This window comes from Zootermopsis nevadensis, unplaced genomic scaffold (genome assembly GCF_977971745.1).
Source record: "Zootermopsis nevadensis isolate Lab colony 2312 unplaced genomic scaffold, Znev_1.0 Znev_ptg000008l, whole genome shotgun sequence".
Classification (NCBI taxonomy): domain Eukaryota; kingdom Metazoa; phylum Arthropoda; class Insecta; order Blattodea; family Termopsidae; genus Zootermopsis; species Zootermopsis nevadensis.
Window position 1 is genome coordinate 594,739 of NW_028259140.1, and position 21,422 is coordinate 616,160.

At 43.4% G+C, this 21,422-nt stretch overlaps 2 protein-coding genes across 5 annotated transcripts in view; one reads left to right on the forward strand and one right to left on the reverse strand.

Annotated features, from left to right (window-relative positions):
* The window catches only part of kn (EBF transcription factor knot), a 135,147-nt gene extending 125,681 nt beyond the window's left edge, over positions 1–9,466 (reverse strand). For all 4 annotated transcript variants that reach the window (XM_022083937.2, XM_087344768.1, XM_022083929.2 and 1 more), the window contains exon 1: positions 9,208–9,466. In XM_022083937.2, coding sequence (XP_021939629.2) covers positions 9,208–9,383 — 176 coding nt within the window. In that variant the 5' untranslated portion in view covers positions 9,384–9,466. The remainder of the gene's footprint in view (positions 1–9,207) is intronic.
* Positions 1–21,422, forward strand: part of LOC110828138 (protein PBDC1) — a 232,616-nt gene that overhangs the window by 119,461 nt on the left and 91,733 nt on the right. The window contains exon 3 of the mRNA XM_087344781.1: positions 15,974–16,057. The gene's annotated coding sequence lies outside the window, so the exon portion shown is untranslated. The remainder of the gene's footprint in view (positions 1–15,973; positions 16,058–21,422) is intronic.

Here is a 21,422-nt window from a genome sequence, read left to right on the forward strand (position 1 = left end):
GGACTTCTCCAGATGGCAGAACACACAATCAAATAGATCATGTTTTAGTAGATAAGAGAAGGCAGACAAATGTAATTGATGTGAGATCATTCAGAGGAGCAGATTGCGACACTGATCATTATCTGGTGGTAGCAAAAGTGAGGGAGCGGCTTTCAGTAAGTAGACGAACTAAACAAAATTTTGACACAGAAAGATTTGATTTGAAAAAATTAAGTGAGGGAGAGGCAAAGGAACAATATCAAGTTGAAATTTCGAATAGGTTTCAAATTTTAGAGGCAAATGAGGATAATGAAAGTGTGGACATCAACAGGGAGTGGGAAAATGTCAGAAACTGCATCAAAATTTCAGCAAAAGAGAAACTAGGATACTACAGGAGAAAGCAAAATAAACCGTGGTTTGATGAAGAATGTTCAAAATTAATAGATCGAAGGAAGCAAACAAAATTTCAATGGTTGCAGAACCCAAACAAAACAAATGCGGATAATCTATGTAACGTGAGACGTGAGGCTAGTAGAACCTTTAGGACTAAGAAAAGGGAATACCTGAAGGGCAAAATTGCTGAACTTGAGACAAATAATAAGGAAAAAAACATCAGAGACCTGTACAGAGGCATTAATAACTTTAAGAAAGGATATCAACCCCAGACCAATTTGGTAAAGGATGATAGTGGCAAGTTGCTTGCAGATCCAATAAAAATTGTGAATAGGTGGAAAAATTTCTTTAGCGAGCTCTTAAATGTTCATGATACTGGTGATATTAGACAGATTAAAATGCATACAGCTGAACTGTTGGTGCCAGAACCTAGCTTAGATGAAGTGGAACTAGCCATTGGGAAGTTGAAAAGTTATAAATCTCCAGGAATTGACCAGATTCCGGCCGAATTAATTAAAGCAGGTGGCAAAGGGTTGCATATGAGGATCCATAAGCTTATTCAGTTAATTTGGGATAAGGAAGAGATGCCACAACAGTGGAAGGAATCCATAATTATTCCTATTCATAAGAAGGGGGACAAGACTGAGTGTGGTAATTACCGAGGAATATCGCTGCTATCAACCTCATACAAAATTCTATCCAACATTCTTTTGGCAAGGTTAACCCCATATGCGAATGAAATTATTGGGGATCATCAGTGTGGGTTCAGACGAAACAGATCAACGATTGATCAGATCTTTTGCATTCGTCAGATACTAGAGAAAAAATGGGAGTTCGGTGGGACCGTACATCAGTTATTTATAGATTTCAAAAAAGCCTATGACTCTGTGAAGAGAGAAGTGCTATATAATATTCTTATTGAATTTGGTATACCAAAGAAGCTAGTGGGTCTAATAAAAATGTGCTTAAATGAAACCTGTAGCAAAATTCGAGTAGGTAAATATGTATCTGAGACATTCCTCATCAAGAACGGTCTAAAACAAGGAGATGCTTTGTCTCCCTTGCTCTTTAACTTTGCGCTAGAATACGCCATCAGGAAGGTCCAAGGTAGGCAGGAGGGTTTGCAATTGAATGGGACACATCAGCTATTGGCATATGCTGATGATGTTAATTTATTGGGGGACGATATAAATACAATAAAGAGGAACGCAGAAGTTTTACTAGAGGCTGGTAGACAAGTGGGGCTGGAAGTAAATTCAGAAAAAACTAAGTACATGTTAGTATCTCGTCATCAGAAGACAGGCGGGCAAAATTATCTTAGGGTGGCTAATAAATCCTTTGAAAGGGTTACAAAGTTCAAATATTTGGGAACAACAATAACAAATCAAAATGATACTTGTGAGGAAGTTAGGAGGAGACTAAATTCCGGAAATGCTTGCTACTTCTCAGTCCAAAATATTTTGTCTTCCCGTCTGATTTCTAAGACCCTGAAAATTAAAGTATACAAAACAATAATCTTGCCTGTTGTTTTGTATGGGTGCGAAACATGGTCTCTCACTCAGAGGGAGGAACACAGATTGCAGGTGTTTGAGAATCGGGTGTTGAGGAGGATATTTGGGCCTAAGAGGGAAGACGATGGGGCGTGGAGAAAACTGCACAATGACGAGCTTAAAAATCTGTACTGCTCCCCCAGTATTGTGAGGGTGATTAAGTCGAGAAGAGTGAGATGGGCGGGACATGTAGCGCGCATGGATGGGACAAGAGGTGTGCACCGGGTACTGGTTGGGAAACCTGAAGGGAAGAGACCGCTGGGGAGACCTAGACGTAGATGGGAGGATAATCTCAGGCGGGATCTATGGGAGATAGGAGTTGAAGGAAACTGGATTTTGTTGGCCCAGGACAGGGTCCGGTGGAGGGCTTTGGTTAATTCGGTGATGAACCTTCGGGTTCGGTAAGCCATCTAGTTAGTTAGTTAGTATTTGAAGATTCAGAAAGTGAACAGAATATATACTGAAATATGTGAGAAGTGAAAGTTTGGATGAGGAAATTTTACGCCTGCGTACAAACGCGTATAAAACAGATTGCAGCGTAAGAATTCTAAAACAGCATTGCACTGGCAAACTTCAGGGCCAGTAGCGAAGTACCTGAAAGACAATGGGGAAATGATTTGCGACGAGATCATGGCAGGAGTTTTGGAGACTCTTTGAGAGACATTTAATTTTTCACAGAGCAGACTGGTGGGATGTAATTAACTGGTGGTAGAAGCTTTATCACTGAGCAAACTTCTCTGGCCACAGTTTAAACAAAAAAAAAAATCTAGGCGTCATGAGTAATAAGAGAGGTGCACACACATAAAAGTCATGTAGGGTAGCCATCTTGGAGGAATGCTGCAAGAGACATTAATGTAAGAGCATTAAAATATAATGACCTGTCACTTTACATACGTCGTTGCTTCTCTGACGCTGTCAATATGTCGCACACTGAATGGGCATATGCTGAATTTACGACAGTGTAAAAAGCAGGCCCTTCACACAGCAGCAGCAGCAGCAGCAGCCTACACGAGACAAACAAATTAGTTGGTAAAGTTCTCGGCAAGTTTAATTCATAACACAATAATGTTCTTGTTGTGGAGGCAGCAAGCCTATTTGTTAGTTTTCCTTCCACTTCTTGTCTTCTCAGCTAACAGCACTCTCTTATTAATTGAAGCTGCTGTCCTCTGGCGTCGCTGATTGCTACCACACAATTATTATTTTTTTTTCTTTCCATATAACTGACAGCATGACCCCGCCACCAGAATGTCTCCCCCAGCATATACATACAGGGTGTCCATAAAATTTACAGTTTATCGTGCACTTAGAACCACTGAGTCGTGTCAAGGGAGGAGAATGATTTTACTGTGGATAAATGCCTCTGTGATGATACATATTAGTAGAGAGGTAATCTACACTCGCAATACCTCGACATAGCTGGGAGGATAATATTAAAATGTGTGTTCAGGAAACAATGATTATATCGATTAGATGTGCATCGAAACTAGGACTACAGGCAGGCTGTTGTGAACATGGTAATGGACTGTGGATTTCCATACAGACATTCAGTTTCTTGACAGATTTTCTAGGATTTACTCCATGCAGTTAGAGGAATGTATTGTGGAGATAATCGTCAGATGGCTTATTTATACTTGAAATTTGCTTGGTGGTGTGTTTAAAGACACGTTGATCCACTCGTATTACAAGGAATATTACAATTTTGTAATCTTTCGGAACCTTAAAAATCATCAATCAGGCGACGTGTCATTGACAGGAAAACGACCAAACTCGGAAGTTTTGACTGCTCGCAGGGAATATTCGTGACACGTCTACTGAACCAACCAAAGCTGCCATTCTGCCAAACGCGGTAGCTACCTGACGAGCTCCTGTTATCATGAACACGCTGTACGTGTAGGTACTGACTCTGTCTCTCTCTCTCTCTTTCACCCCCTCCCACGTCAGGGAAACGAGAAGCGAAGCAAATGATGATGACATTATGTTAACCTGCTTATATTCGTTACACTGCCGGAAAAAGAGACACGTTTGCATCACGTGGACTTTTTGTCGCTCGCATGTGACCACGCCTCCCACACGCCACAGTAAGTATAATTGCACCAACATCGAGAATAAACTACGCGAAAAATGTACGTCCCGTCTTCTTCGCGAGTGGTTTGATCTGTCGTGAGATAACGTGAATTGTTAGCGTCACTCTAGAGAATTAGCTCTTCCCTCACCGTCTGTCCTGTCCGTCACACACAAATTAATGGGCCTCCTTCGCATTCGTTTGCTTTCTTACTTTTGGGTTTTCCAGCTGCTTCGACGTCACACGCCCGAAATGTTTTAAAAGCATTTTTTTTTTTGTTCTTAGAAACATTTCAAAAGCGTTAGGTTCTTTCTGAACCAAAATGTATGTTAAGTGTTTTTTGGCGTATTGAATGGAAATAAAATTCGTGCCACAAATGTAATAAAAACTTCCGAATAAAATGTCGTTTACATTTTGTGAAGTCTGTTCGAGACGCGAGCACATGTGACACCAGATAGACTTTTCTTTAAGAAGAATCCAGTCCCCGAATATTTCTTCGGGACCCAAAATTGAATATTTAGTTAAACGTAAGACTACTCAAGTTTGTATTTTAGGGGTTCGGTTGTGAAATGGTAACGTGACGTGGTCGCATTTACTTTCAGCCCTTTTGAAAACACGACGCTCGTCTAAATAATTTAAAAATTCAGCCCGTACCGCAAAGAAAACACAGCATTTCACCATTTCAAAGATCTACTGGTTGACGCTGTTTAAGGAAATCGTCGCTGTTTGTTGTGAGAATCATATGAACACGGACGGTCCCTGCAGTCAAAATGCAGAATTATTGGTTACTAAAGGTCATTTGACCCACGTACCATACTAGATGGGCTGTGTTGTTGATATGGTCAGTGAACTGATTCCTCTGCCAGATCTCAACTGTTTATAATTCTGTGTAACAATTTCTAGGTTGTAAACAAGTCTCTGCATTGTCCCATGTTACCAGCATTGACAGGTTTAAAGAATATCTTGATCTTCAGAAAGAGACAAGGAACTTTAATAATTATACTGACTATATTTTTATACGCCCAATTATAATTGGGCGTATAAAAATATAATCAGGTTAGGCCTGCTTATTCATTGAAATGCCTGGTTTGCACGCTTGAGAATCGCTTTCTAGAGGATTCCGACGACCCCAGTTGCAATCGGTACAACAGATAGCGACCTCTGGTTAGCAAATCAAACGTTTTCTGTATCGTATCTCGCACTGCAGCCTACGGCGTCAATGCAGACGTAAAAATCATTGTTTGTGGCCTGTAGTAACTACCCTGTTCGCGAAAATAGGGGTCGCCGGCATAATTGTACCAATGTGCCTACGGATGTATGGATTGTGTGCGCTTTTTAGTACATATTTGCGTGTAAACGCAAAAATAGGTGGGGGACCGATAATTATACCACACATCAATGGCGAACGTTGTCATAGCCTCTGGAAAGCGTCCTCAAATTGAGAAGCACTGAACTCGTAATTTGCTACAATAACGTGAGGCTCATCGTGTTTTATGATTTATGCTGATTCTGCCTCTGGAGTTGAAGGTACTTGCGCCTTGAATTGTCATACTTGGGATGTAAGCGATTGTCTCGATATTTTGTGGTGTTTCTCTGTCCCTCCAATTTAATTCTCAGTAGTCTTTATAAAATGACGACGTGTAAAGGAATGCTTTTCCGTCGAGAAACTGGGTAAGAGTTCCGCGTGTCCCCAGTCTGTATTCCTCCCCCGTTTCAAAGAAAAGCGACAAACACGTCACCTCCTAGACTGCGTAGTCTCGAGAAAAACCAGCGTCTAAGTTGTGGGATTTTCGTTTTTTGAGATCTGGTTAGGAACGGTTTCCGTATTCGAGAATCATATTCCTCACAGTTTGATGAGTTGAATCGAATTATTGTTTGGTGGGGAGGAACGCAGCCGGGAAACCACTTCACTAATTCGATTAGACAGTCGTCGAGGAACTTCGCCCCACCGTTACAACAGTTTAAGTTTTAAAAGCGTTTTTTAAGGTAGCTGCTTCGTGGAATGCAGTTAATGAATTGCTTTCCTCCCTAAGAGGGCCTTTTTATTCCTCTCGCATGTTGAGAGTTTATGATGCTCTTTGTTAGTGGGTTCTTTAACACGATGGATCATGTATAAACGTCATTTAGCGCGGAATGATAGGATTGATTAATGTTTACTGCAAACGTTGCGTGGAGTTGTCCTTTCCGAGTTCCTTTGAAGCTTACATTTTCTAATGAGCGCTGTCTTTTCACTTCCTGGTCGCAGGTCTCGCTTTTGGCTTTTAAGTTTCCGCTTTGGCAGCATTCTAAGTCTAGACAAAGGTTTTTTTTTCATTTTTTGTAAAAAAATAGCAGGAATTTCAACTCTGATATGGTTATTGTTAATTGAAACTAGCCAATATTGGGGTTGAGTTACGGAAATACAATTAATTCCCGGTGCTACTGGCGAGCTGGCTACAAACCTTAACAAGGGAGGGCATGGGAATGAGTTTTCCGTTCACGCAGGTCGTCTGTCAGCTGTCCGTGTGTTGGCCTATGTAAACGTCTCACCGTGAGATGTCAGTAGAACACATCCTCAAAGCATCCCTCAGCTTGACTGTGATTAGCCTATAAGCTTTGTCTGACCAAAAAAAGATGGAATGAACTTAGACCTGCTAGTAGCCTAAATGCGCTTAGTAAATATTTGATAATCCCGGTGTCTTCTGTGAAACTGAGACAGTCACATAAGGAATCCAATTATTTGGAGAAGAGACAACACGAAGTGATTGATTTATGTCATTTCTACATTTTTCTTTACAAAGTAGCTCATGAAATTAACACAGGAAAACACTATTAATAACGCCGAAGCTAATCTGTGTAATATAAAGAATAAAACAGTTCCTATGTCAAAGACGCAGTGTGTCCTCTACCACAAACATCTGTTGGTTGAATCTGTTTAGGGAAATAATTGCTGTTTATTGTCATGGTCATACGAAACCCATAAATATTGCTATGGTCCGACCACCGGATCATCTGGCGAGCCCTGGACACGGTCGCTTGTCTGTGGGGTTGAGGTGTGTTCCGACATAAGGTCCCATGGCCCGTAGTACAACGTCTGAACCATCGGCACTGCCCACTTCGTAATACGAACGAAAAGTACGTCTTAATTTCTCATTGCTGATTTTCTGGGTTCAGTTACTTGGTTCTGACTTGTGAAATTATTTAGGCCGAGATCAAAGTCTGATATGGAAGGAAGACGAGAGATGCGTAGGCCAACAGGTGTTTGGAGGATTTAAGCAGATTTGCGGAACTGCGTAAAAACGAAAGTGTTTTCGTACAAAATTTCGTGACGAAAGAATTTTCTGGTAATGAGCCTATATGTATGATTCGAATTGTGAGTCTACGCTGATATAGCCTAAAATGCTAGGGTATTCTGTTTGTTGACTTATTTACCAATAAATGCCTCCTTCACGCGCTACTGAGTTATTCTTTTAACTGATGTGAACAGTCCTCCATTACTACCAAATTATCCACAATTTTTGTAGATACACTTCCAAGCGAGGCCGGGAAAAAATCTACAGCAATATGCATAAAAGTTAAGGCCAATATTAATTCTGAAGTCCTACACGCGAAATGAAATGATTGTAGTATATAACAAAGAAAATAAGTTGATAATTCGAGAATCGGAAGGGGGGGGGGGGAGTTGGAAAACATTTTGTGTTTCATAGGCTTGCGTGTTGGCGTGGTTATGTATTACTTTTGAAATAACTTGTATCAGCTGAATATGTTGATTTCAGTTGGGGTAATAAGGGCCCTGACTCCCCCAATTACAAACGGAGACGCTCCGTTACCACCTAGCCGCCACCACGGTATAATAATATACAAGACGGCTTGTTTTAACGTGTCATAGGCTGTAATTGTAGAACTGTTTAGGCATATCTGTTCGTTTCAGGTATCTTAAAATGGCTGTGTTTTTATCTGTATCCGCTACGCGCCTTGGCAATTTATTAGAGCAGTGATTATTAATTTGTAGGTCCACGTACGTCTATTTTTATATGTTATAATTAAAGTCTGTCTGAAACAGGCCGCTCAGCTGTGATATAAATCAGTTTCATTGTCTGACGACTTAAGTAGGTCTAATGTTGAAGGACTTGGTGTTGAAAAGGAAAATGTTTAGGCTAATAAGGGTAGGATAGCGTGACTTGATAGATTTCTCATCCCTGATTACTGTTTTAGACTTAGGTAAAACGCCATGGAAGTTTGCTGATACCGACAGTAACTTAATCATATTCTTGTGTTCAAGGCAAACTTTAACATTTTGTCTTAGCGGGTCATTCTTTTACGTCCAGAGTTTCGGTCGATGGACGATGTAATATCTCTGCAGCATCTGAACTTACTTCTGTGGCCCAAAAGATTTGTAAGTGGTGGTCATAAGTGGCATAAGAGCGCCTGTAAGAAGACACAAGTATCCAACCGGTCTCATCTGCTACCTGCAGATTATAACTACCCCGCCTGTCTGCAGACGGTGACTCTGAAAGCTACCGTGCGCCTATTGAATGAGGGTCCGAGCGTTTAACAGATTTAGTTGCTAAGCAAATAAGCAGGAGTCCTGCTGAGGATTAAAATACCCTGCTATTGGACTCTCTGTGGCTTAGGCCTGTAGCCTATCCGTAATAGAAGTGGAACTATTAATTAACTTAAGTTTTTGCAACAACGATTTGCAAATATAACAACACAGGAGCCGTGCATGAAGGATCAAAGACTTCGTTCATACGAAATGTTGTCAGGAACACGTCCTGATATACCAGCGCGTTTAACAGAAACGTAGGCCTAAATGTTTTGTGAACCGATGCAGGGGGAGGAACGTAATAACAGGATTTCTTCAATAAATTTTTCGACACTTAAACCACAATAAAATTCGTGCTACTTTACGGAATGTGATTCCGTTCGCGTTAAATCTCGCCGACTACGAACCGAGTGGTTCCTTTCGGAAGTTCATTCTGGACAGAGCGAAGCGGACTGAGTCGCATCGCACAAACAAAGATACAAATTTGTGGACGTTACCCGACGTAGCTAGACCATCTACATTTCACATTGCCGATACAAATTTACTGTAGTCAGAGCCACACTTTGTACGTTCAACATGTACATTCGTACATGTCGCCGGTGCACCATATGGACAAGGATAAAAGGCCCACCGGTTAAGTCGTTGCTGTAAGTGACATCCGAAGCCTGCAGCTCGAGGCTTGCAGGGGGGCTACACACCTGTTTTGGTCGACGACTGCCGGTTGCATCCACGACCTGGCGGCCGCCAGCTGACTGCTGGACAGTGGCTCCTCCTTGAGGCTGGTCACGGGGCCCCGTGGCTGATGGTGATGGTGGTGGTGATGGTGGAGCCCCGCCGCCGTGGCGGCGTCTTGGTGGTGGTGAAGCCCGAACATGAGACCGCCGGGACCGACCCCGCGGGTGGGACCCGGCGGCGGGTACAGCTTCCGTCCCCACGCGGCCGCGACGGGATCCAACTCCACGGGGGGCTGGCCTGCCGCCGCCGCTGCCGCCGGCAACGACAGCGCTGGCCACGGGGAAGCCGTCGCCCCCACGTATCCCCGATCTCCGCACGAGAAGTCCTCGGACCGCGTCTTGTGGGCTTTTGTTTACAGCGGGGGTCTGTCTGCAGAGTATTACACCGAGTAGGACTGTGACACTGTGGAAGAGGAGCGCGTCCTGGGTCCGGACATGTGACAGTTCACGGATGTGAGTCGGCGAGCCAGAACCAGCCACTCCTGAAACACTTGAGCACGGCACCGCGCGACCCGTCGAGCTGGTCCACACTGAACGGTCTGGCAGCGGACGGGCGTCGAATGCTACCAGACAATTTGATGGTTTGCCAACCTCACGAGGGTGGGGTGCGGTGGTGGTGGTGGATTTGTTGCTCACAAATATTGTTCGTATTCAGGCGCGAGAGTTTCTCCCTGAGGGTAGCTTGTACCCTGAGCCTCCACCCCCTTTCGTGTCGTGCCACTCCCCCCGGAGACTTACAACGCTCCAAGGGAGCCTCTCCGACTGGCAATGGACCGCGATGCTGGGCCCCTACTACGGCAAAAGGAAGACGTTGGGCGTTACGACGCGACTGGCCACGCCCATCGAGGTTGCCCCCACCAATCACAATTGAAAGCGTAGATCCTCACAGACCAATCAGCGGCGCCTGACGTCATCGCGTGGACAGCCCCGCCGTGTCATAGCATTATCATCTGTTTTCCTGCCGAGAGGGGATGGAATCGTTCGGGTGAAGGAGGGGTGAAGGGGAGGTTGCCGGTCCAGCGCAGGACGCGATCCGTTGCTCAACTGTTCTCTGGGATCGCAGCATCCAGAGCACCGGTGGTGGTCTCTGGTGGCAGAGGTAGCGAACTCGTGCTGGTCTGTGCCGTGGGACCGCGGTTCGACACGCGGGTCAACGTGAAAAATGCTTCCAGACTCTGTTTCGCGGGCCACATGGAAACCTGTCTGCAACTTTTTGCCAGGTGGACCACTTGGTCAATAAATCCCGCGCTTGTGGTCAAAACGGATCATGGTTCATTTTCAAGTACGTGGTCTTTCTTTAATCCCTTCATCGGGCATGAATCTTGAGAAATGGTAGAAAATTATGGCATAAGGAAACGCGATTAGCACATTCTGATTGCGTCGCTCAGGTCTGTCAGTACCAAGCCCAGACAGACTGCGTCATTTGTATTTTCGGAATACCTGGGTTATTTTACTTAGTAACAAACAAATTGTGAATAAAATGTTGGGGCTTAGGTTCGTTGCAGAGATTCGTAACACCTTGCAGCTCAATTGGAGCTTTCACGGCGACTGAATGCAATAGATTATTCTCGGGCTAACGGTCTTGTAAGGTGACTTAATGGAGAAAACACCAGCGTTTCGAGAACCATCTTCGTCGTCGTCCTCAGGGTACAGTCCTGTTTCATAAGTCTCGGATTCCAGACTCGAATCGGAGACCAGATGGTCCAGTTTCTAGAAATCTCCCTTAGATGTCGCTGGGATGTGGGCCTGCCTCAAAATATAGGGCAACTGTGTCCTTCCGCGACACTTCCGGTTAATTATTCATGCAATCAGGGTCTGTCACGTCTACATTTGGCACAGCGTCGTAAAACAGTCAATCTACCGGCTATCCGATGCACTGCTTGAACAGAGCCCCATTCCAAGGGATTTGTTGGAAAAGCGGTTGTTAAATATTTAACTTTTTACCTACATAGATTCGCGGAATTATTACTGAGAAGCTACTTGTCTCTTAGCTGGTCAGAATATTATCTCGTGACACTCGAAGATGAATTAGTCGTTGACAACAGCGCGTTATTGGATCCTGTCTTTAGCAATTTTAATCCCCGTTTTAATATTATACTCCCCTGCAGCTTCTTAAGCTCTTTGTTTCCTTCTCCTGCGTTCATATAATTCACCTCAACGCCCTGTTTTAAAAATGGCTGCCCACATTGTGTTCCTCACCTATACGAAATAACAGGTAAACTTATGATCGTGGTTTTTTAATGTCACTTTGAAGATGGAACACGCAAAATCGTGCTGGAAACTGTACTTGAAGGGAAGTAGTGCGCCGATTTTGGCCGTACGACGACTGCGGGTGGCCGCGGGACTCAGCGCAGGGGCGACCTTACCAGTGACGCGATTTTATCTTGCGTTCCAGTGTCGCCATTACTTTAATGAATCGTTTTCATTAGTCGTAAGAGCGTGGCGACAACAGCGTTCAGCGTGCGACGAAACGTCTTTTTGTGTAAGCCGGCAAGTCATTTCTTCTGCCCTAATCGATATAACGTTCTGATACCAACCGCGATAAGGAGAAGAGGGGGGGGGAGTAATCGTCATCTGAATCATCAATGCGACTGGCAGGCTTCTAATCATTTGGGGCGAAGCGACGTTTTTGTATGAAGCACCACATTAGAAATTAAAATACAACTGTTAAAGCCCGCATATGCGGGCCTGTTGACCCAAATTCCGAAGTTACTTCTGATTAGAATCGATCCCATTTCGCCGCCAAACGTGACCTAAAGAATTGTTTTGAAATGTAGCGCGTTTTCTCCTTTGCTGAATTAAACTAATTTGTCTGTGACTTAAAGAACGTTTACCAGGCCATAGAAAACTTGATGGCTTATCTAGAGTAAACTTTACCTGCCAGTGTTGCAAAGTTGAAGTAAGCTTAGCATATCACTGAATAATCATTTCTCGTGTTAGCAGTGTCTTCAACTCAGCATTTCGCTTAATGTCATCGAACTTGTAGACCACCTTTCGAGTCTGTCTTCTTACCCTAAGACAGACTTAATATCTAGAATACGTTTGAGCGTGTTGAGCAGGTCGTGGTTCGACCCTACGCGCAGAAATAAAATCCCCGTCTTCATTAGGTGATTGGACCTGATTAAAAATGTTTTTACGTTCTGAAGCGTAACAAAATTTAGGCCGAATCATGAATAGGATCTCAGTATTTAATAGGTAGGCCTGTCGTCTTGTTTGTTATTTTTTTAAGCTCCGCTCTGTTACGTGTTTTGAGAATTCCCTGTAGAAACGTAACAGAAAAACACAACGTCTCAGGAGATCGCCGAGACAAGTGAAGAAGACAAGAGCGAGTTCGAAACAAGGTGCACGAATAGGCGTACTTAATACTTAAATAAGCCTCGTACTTAAGTGGGAAGGAGCGACCCTCGCAGGCCTGTAAATGTTACTAGAAATTATTTCCACTTCCTGACTGATATGAAAAATGGAGCATCATGTTGTAAAGTGTAATTCTAATTCTTACTAATTACTTTCTCATGTTTTCCTCTCCGTTTCTATATGCCTCCCCAACAACCATCTCACACGCAGGGCCCCCCTCCCCTCCACAACCATCACTTAACTACACTATCTTCCCGCTAACTCATTCTGAAGTCTTTTGTTTGAGAAACTTTTTTTTTCTACAAGCTTCTTCAAGTCCAACGGGAACACAGCGTCTTCCAGAAGTCGTGTCTCCTGGATTGAGCCCGTGAACTGTGGCGTAGCCTCAACGTACCAGAACTTACGGTCCTTGCAATAAATCAGTGACCCCGTTTTTAATCGTGGTTTTGCCCGAAACATTTAAGTTTATAAAATAGTGTAGTTGCGTCATATTGTGATTTATTAAATTAAAATTAAATTATTTGGTTATTCCGTCAAATCACAATGTATTTAAAATAAGAATAATTAAAATAATTAAAATATCATTCTTTATTCCATATCGAATAATCGATTGTAAATCGATTATTCGATATGGAATAAAGAATGATATTTTAATTATTTTAATTATTCTTATTTTAAATACATTGTGATTTGACGGAATAACCAAATAATTTAATTTTAATTTAAGTTTATGTTTCCTATGATAATGATACTGCTTGTGATCGCTGGCATTGACGTAAAGACCCCCAAATAGGAGTCAACATAACTGAAGTGTTAACAACCCAAATTGTATCGTGCAGGCTAGGGGAACAGGCAAACGTCAGTTGATTGAATTTTTCTTGAACCTGTGACCTAGTGGAATTTTACAGATTAGCGCTGATGCTGTTGGCAGCTCCGGTGAAGTTTTCAGGCTGAGGTTAGGTACTTACTGAAGGAAAGAGCTCTAAAATTAGGCATGTAAGATTAACACCGGTTACCAAGCTTTAATTCCAGTGTGTGGAGCGTATAAACGGACTTGGCACTAGGATACAGAATTCTGGGCCTCATTATAGACGTCGGAAAACACGACTCAGCGATGCACGAACTATTTTCTCTGTCCTGCACTTCTTATCAATCGCTGGTACTCACTTCGCTGGGTTGCTTTTTATCTGCTCGCTGCTTTGCACGGAGAGGGTCTGGACTAATTACAATTACTGCCTGAAATTTACATCCCGAGGTCACAGCGCATCGTAGGCCTATTAGATTTATGTGCTCGGTTATACTGGCAGCAAAGTATTACCCTCGTTTGAGGGGGGGGGGGGGAGAGCAGAAAAACCAACGGCTACATGGCCGCCCCAGCGTGGCATATCAAGGATTGCTAATTCGTTTTAGACGCGGATAATTTACTTTGCTACCCCGCCCTTTGCCTGTACCCGAAAATTTTTGTCTTCCGAGTCTTTTTGCGTGAAATGTGCGCCTCTTAGCTTCGGATTTGCGTCAATGACGCGATTTTTTCGATGTTCCTTCGTTTGTTTTAATCGACGTGCGGAAGTTTGCGTCGAAGTAAGCTGACACCTGTTCATATTACAGGCCCACGGACATTTTTCTACGAGTCGCGTCTCTGCTGTAAAGGTGTCAGGAAGAATCTGTCTTCTTTCCATTGCCATCGGCCTATTGTTTTCTTAAGATGCCGGTATCTCAAAACATGTAATTTTCTATCAGTCATTAGAGACTTAAATTACTCCGTTATCTGGATCAGCTGATACTTCCTGCTTCTTACACGTGGCCTGTTCTACCTAACTTTGTGACGTCACCACCCGTGCATATAAAGTATTTTCCTTGACAAGTGTTGAGTTTCATTAGCGGATAAATTTACTGATTAAATGGTCGATTAATCCATTAATTTAAAACAACGCGTTAAATATTTAATATCTTCTATTGTTTATATTTCTTCACGATTATCAATCACTTGTTACTCAGAACATGCTAACTTACAGAAAGCTGTAACCTGTCTGTTTATTTGTATAGAGCTGTCTGCCCGCCCTGAGGGGGGGGGGGGGGGGGGTTGCATAGACAGCGTGCCGGGACGAACGAGCATTTGTCCCTGAGTGATTGGACTTAGCAGGAGTTTGTATAAAAGCCTTATCAGTGCGATCAAATCAGAAGGGATGAGATTGGCGGGGAATGTGGCACGCATGAAAAATAATTCTAAATAAAAATAGTAGTTTATCAAATAGTCTACTCTTGGTTAAAATGCAGTAAAATATCAGTTACATTTCGGCTACATGTTTCGATGAAAATTGGCTATCATCATACTGTGTGTAATGCATGGTTGTTATACGATGCACAGTTTACAATAGTAGTATTTTTTATATCGTCATGTGTTCCTATGGCAGGGTTAATTAACGTTTTGTGTTTGTGAATTAAACATTAGACAAGAATCAGCTCGCAGTTAAACGCCGTTAATGCAGACCTTGGCCGTTCTGAACTAGGTCGTCCGGTCCAGAGACAGTCCTCGTCTGAGCTATGAAGGCAGATATTGAATAACAGGAATGCGGACCATAAAGGTGATTAAATGTGTTAAGGTAGTGGCTGAGAACTTTGTCGCGTTATGACGGGACCCGCGGTCTCTCGTCGGCGACGTGCGTACTAGCTGCATTCCATCTTCCCGAAGTCCCTCGACGCACACAGCTCTTTATAACACCCGGAGCGTTGGCCGTCGTCCTCCTCCTCCCGCTACAAAGCCAGGAAGGAGTCGCAAGCTCTCCTCGTTGTTTCTGGAATAATCAGGGTTTGTTGAGGCGACGCCTGGAGAGTGCTGGGTCCTGTTGAGATTTTCCAAACTCCCCAACCTACTTGCTCAATCCATCACTATTCGCTGTGTATATCCAACACTCTCCCTGAGTTTTATATACAGGGGGTTGGGGGGGGGGGGGTTGGGGGCTGAGGAACACTGCTTTATCGTTTACACATTCTCTTGTTTCGTGTTGGACACATTGCAGCCCGCCTGTTGGTCTTTGAATTTCAAGTTTCCGATTAACTTCATATCACTGTCATGGGCTATTGTGACCTACAGTTGACTTACCTCGGCTTCAGAATTCGGGTTTATAGGGCGAGAAGTTTCTTTTCCTGTTGTTTTGTCCGGGTTTCAAATTTGGTCTTTTACCACGGGAGAAAGAAAGCAAATTATGGTCTGGAATCAGACTTCGAGCTGCAGCTGACTTTTTCATAGACAGTCTATGATTGGATTACACTGGCGTGCAGTGGAGTCCTGTGGATTTTTGTGGATTTTTACACTACGCTGCTCATTATGTGCCTAGGCCGTATAATATTTTTATTATTATTTATTTATTTTCAGATTGTAGTCTGGTGACGCCGTGTGGTGATGTAGGAGCTTACCAACGTTTCGCAGGAACATACTGGCGCCATCTACAGGATACGAGTGAGTACATATAACATGACTTATGTTTAAATTTTATATGTGTCTCGTTATCGCATCGCTTCTAGATATTAAAATGTTTGTGTGCGCCTACAATATGATACTTCCTTCTCCAGGAACTGATAGTCGCATATCTAGTCAAGACATTCCCTGTCTCAGAAGTGCTTTATGTTTGATGATGGTAAAGGTCGGGGTTTGAAACAGAATAGTCGTTGGTTGATTTGTTTGATATGCTTAAATTATGTGTGTATAGACAAAAAATACAATTATCAGTAACCTATAATAAATACGCCTCTGATTAGAAGTTTCGTTGGATTTGTCTGATTACGTTTATTAAATTATAGTCTAGACGTATTACTTGGTCGAGACGTCTGAGTTAGTTGACATTCTGCGTTGGTACACCTTGGGACTTAACTTCCCTTGGAAATGAAGTTCTTTAAGACGTCAGCTTGTATGGGGGGGGGGGGGGGTGTTAGAGATTATTTTTATACGGCGTTATCACGCGTAGAATATAAAGAGATGCTAGGAGCTTGTATGTATATACAGAGAGAGAGAGAGAGAGAGAGAGATAATACAGCAGCAGCGAGGCATCGACTGGTGCTAATGGCGAAATATCACCACAGCGTCACTCTTCGTTTATTTGGATCTGTGGGCCGGATTTCCCTTTTGCCTCCCCAGTCCCTGGAGACGCACATAACGATCTCTTCCTTCGCCGTCATAAAGTCATAGCTTCTCTGAGCGACCGCATTGGATGCTTCCAATGTCGCGACTCCTCGCAGCTGGTTAGCGCAGCGGTAATACCGGGATGCGAACCCCGGTGATACCTTTCTTCAACATCTCGACCGTAAGAGTTCCGTACCCCGTCTTTTATCGGATACGTCCTCTTGGGTAAAAGCAGCCGGGGCGTGATGGTGACCGGGAGTGTCTGGAGTTGTTTTGATTTCCATGAGACCAAGCGTTGCTAGAGGTGAAGGAATGAAAGAAAGTCTGGCTTCTACAAATAGTTCTCATAGTTCTTTGCAGGCTTAAAACGATCGTGAACGGTGTCCGAATTATTATTTAACAGGCGCCGAAAGTCGCACTCATCTCTCAGGTAGGCCTAGACAGAAATTTCAAATTAATTTGCAATATTTCGTTCCTCAGCGGTGTTTTACTTGTTTGTTGCAAATGTAAGTAAATCTGGTTTTTTTAGGTTAATCAGCATCTCAGATGACGCATACGTAATTTCAGTCCAGAAAGGAAAATACCTCGTCGTAAATTCTAGAACTGATAATAAATTATCGGCTGTGATGCTGTGGGCTGGATTCAACTGTATCAAGGCAGGGTCCATTGATGGGACTTTTTTCAATCTTCGGATTCCATAAAAGACGGACAGTTTAGATAGCCTTGGCGACTATCATGTTCTCAAGGACTTTAAACGTTGCTGTTTAAAAGGGGCTTCTAAGTAATCTAGACCCTTACTTATTCTGACCTCCACAGGAGTCTTCTATACCAAGACCAACTACGTGCCTTGAAAATTCAAATTTTCGGAAAGCTCGTGAACTTGGAAAACAAGTTCTCCTGCAAGTGTTTTCACGAGGACGGAGCCAAAGATGTCGCGGTGTCCGTGTGTATAATGTTGTAAGGTAAACAGTATAACTTCTCATTCTTCGTTCGTTCCTCCCATAAAAAGGTTATGGCTTTTTTCGTATCTTACCGCATACAAAATAATATGAAAAGCCATAACTCTGATTTTTTGCACTAAGCATCTCTTATATGTAAAGTAGGATTTGCGATCAAATAATAATCCCGACAGGAGTTCTTAGCAGCATCCCTCGCCTGACATTTATGTAGCCCGCGGAACAAATGAACTGAAATACCGCCCTGACAAAACGCCTCGCAGTCTGTCACAATTCGCCGACCCTACCATCGTGCTCGAAAGGAACAAATCTCACGTTCTCAAATTCACTTGTACGGGCTGTATTTGAGGAAACCAATTGTGGTGGACACAGGGTTCGATTCCCTCGAGGTATGTTACCACCTCGTCCAGAAGTTCCGTGTTGTAGCACAAACCACCGTCTCTTCAAAGCGACCTGGGCAGTCTACAATTAGTACAGAGGCTAAGAATACGTGCATGCCTTTATATTGCATAATCGTGTGGGGCTTGGTCACAGGGACAATTTATGTTTCAGTTTATTACGGTAAGAACAAATGAATTGCTGTTAACTCCGTGGGACTGAATACTTACATTCTTTATCTCAACTTATCTGGAAACTAGCTGTTTCGAAAGAAACAGTTCATTGCCGTCTTCGAAGAAGCGAGACATCGGATCCTACCCTGACCCCTAACCCCAATTAGATATTACCCTCTCATCTCTGGTCATGTCTTCCAAGCGGTCTCTTTCTTTACTACTTTTCTGTTCATATTCCTTTAATGAGGTTTTCTGATTAAAATATTGATTTAATACAATTCCTGAAAGCGTGTTTATGTACGCACGTGTGTATGTACGCATCGAGATGATCCTCGCGTATGCAGGAAACGCGGGTAGAAGTGGACGGCGCCGAAGTGTTCAGAAGGACCTCAGAGTATGAGGACATTACTTTATGATCCCATCGGTGTGAAATAATTATGGAATTGAGTATAAACACGCAACGAAGCACTCCCGTGGGGAGAAGGCTGTCTGTTCCCTTGTCTCGTCAGGGGAGTTTTCCCTGTAGCGGGCAGATGGACGGACGAGAACAGCAATTGGCCTTCTGAGGGACTCGAAACGTCCACACGGCCGTCGACTGCCGGCCGTGTGGACGTGACTACAAGCTGCCTCCCAGAACGGCCTCGTTTGTGTATCGACGCCCCGTGAGCGTAAGCCTCAACTAGATGGCTAACAACGCCTGCCTGACATTGGGTAGCTAACGTTGTATGGAGTACCACAGAACGACGAAAGTAGCCTAAGGGTGAGAAAAAGACTTTCAAAATACGTTGAAAATTTTAATGGCCTCAATTCGGGAAACCTCGGGAATTATAATGACGTGACTGCGAAATTAAGATGACCTGTCAGTGACCTTAAACTGACATGAGTGTTGCCACTCAGATTCCTACACGTCGGCAGAAATAAACCCTTGAAAAATTGATTTTCGAAAGACCTTGAAAAATGTAAAGCCCCCTATTCCGAAAACCCCGGGACTTATATTGTTCTGTCTGTGACATGACATTAATTTATCCGCGACCTCAACGATACTTGAGTATGTTCACCAAGATATATAAGTTTCTTCAGAATTAAGTGTGAGAAAAATTCTACTTAATATGACATTGGAATTTTTAAAAGCCTTCATTCTGGAAAAACATAGAGTTGATATTTTCCTGAACTTTAATGACATTGGCAGATACGTGACCACAACATACCTATCCCTTAATAACAAAATCTAAAACGATGCAAACCTAACCATACAATGCAACGTAATTGTCCAAACATAACCTAACACATCCCACTCAAGCCTAACGTGACTAGGCGTGATGTACTGTAACGGCGGGACGAATTGTGGTCCTAAGTGTCAAAACGTCACAAAATTTTTCAAAAATGTACAAAACCTAACCTGAGCTGCACAGCGTGAGTGGGACGAAGTGCTTCCATCATCAGTGCGATGGTGATGGAGGGAGAAATGACCTCTGAAACGTCGGTGAAGTTCTACCACACTTTACGGTGCAACAGGCCATCTTCAAAAGTTTAATGTACATAAATAAATTAATAAAAAAGCGACCAGAGTATTTGCAAAGAATGCCTATGGACCTAATCTGGAAGCTACCGTACCGCTTAATCGATGAACAATTAATGAATTTAAAGCCGTAATCGATTCACGGCCTTAGTAAGACCGTAAAGTTAACTGCGTTTTTTATTACCGGCTTTATGCTTGCAGTGCGCATGCGTACGGCTTGCGCAGTAAATTTTTCGCAGACAGGCATTAACGCTTTGGTTTCCCGCTCATTGGCAACGCTACAGACTATTTCTTTGTAAGTTAAGTTAGACGTAAACTTGTGGCGGATCGTAAATTATTTTGCTGCTTGTTAAATACAGTTTCTACAGTCCCTGCAGATTTATACAGAAATGCGTCTTCATTTAGAGGTTGGAAGTTAACAGCAGAGGCGCGTACACTGCAAGCGTTGTTCATCATAACAGCAGCAACTTGTTCCTGTACATGAGAAGTCTCTTACCTAAGTTACTGTGTTATCATAACACGGGGATTTATAGCGCGTGTCGTCACCATGGTAACGTTCCGTGATTCAGTGTTTCCAATGGGTAATGTCGTTGCCGCGACTCCGTTCTCATACTTGGGCCCAACGTGTGCATTACCGGTAATTAATGAAAGGCAAATGTGTCAATGTCCCTGCCTTCAGTTCCGAAGGCCCTGGTTTCAAATCTCGGCCCGGAGACTAGTTATCGACGAAAGAATTTGTTCGTTACGTTAATCAACATTGTGAGCCGGCCAGAGGTTCTCCTGGGCTGTTCAAATGAGTCTGTGAACGTCGAAGGCATCTGAGGGCGTAAGGTTAAGAATGAATGGAGCTTTGTCTCCACTCCCCCCCCCTCCCCCCACATCTTCGTAGCTCAGAGCGAAACCATTTTTTGGTCTGTCAGTTTGCACTTCGCAGGTGAGAACGTGGCGAAGAGGCGACGTGTTAGTGGCATTGCCTGACCTCCAGGCGCTGCAAATAATTCACGTTCCAGTGAACCGCATTTATTGCAGCCCGCTTATTGTTCTTGGCGGGTCATTAGACCCGTACAAATATTGACACCCCGCGTCGGTCCGGACGTATCGCCCTTGTCATGTAATTTTGAGGTCAGAGCCGTTTCTTCCCCGCAGATTAACACAGCACAGCCTAGGGGGGAGGGGTGTGTGCCTGCTCCCAGAAGTTCTGATCGTTTTGACAATTTATTTTCTTTAATCCATATGAGCTCAGTGGTTACTGTCCTACCACGTGCCTCAGTATATGTGGGTTTCGTATGATTTTCAGAGTAACCAGCGATCATTTCCTTAACCAGCTTTAACTAGCTGATTTTTGTAATAGTGAGGTTCATGTTTACTTTGCGGTACGGACCGAGTCCTTAAATATTATTTAGACCAGGCTTCGGATAGATAACATAAATGTAGTGTTATTGTGAACTCCATGCATAGGAATCTCGAAATTTTCTGGTAAAAAAAATTCCGTGTGAACTTAATTTTTCGCTCATTTCATGCTCCTTCGTTCAATATTTCTACCCCCCACCCCCACCCCCACTTATTTATTTACTTAAAATAAACATTTACTGGCTACTGAAGAGAAAAGTGTCCTGGCTGCTGAACCCAACCAACCCTTCTCTCCCTCGCGGTGGTTCGAACACAGGTTCCCACGGAGC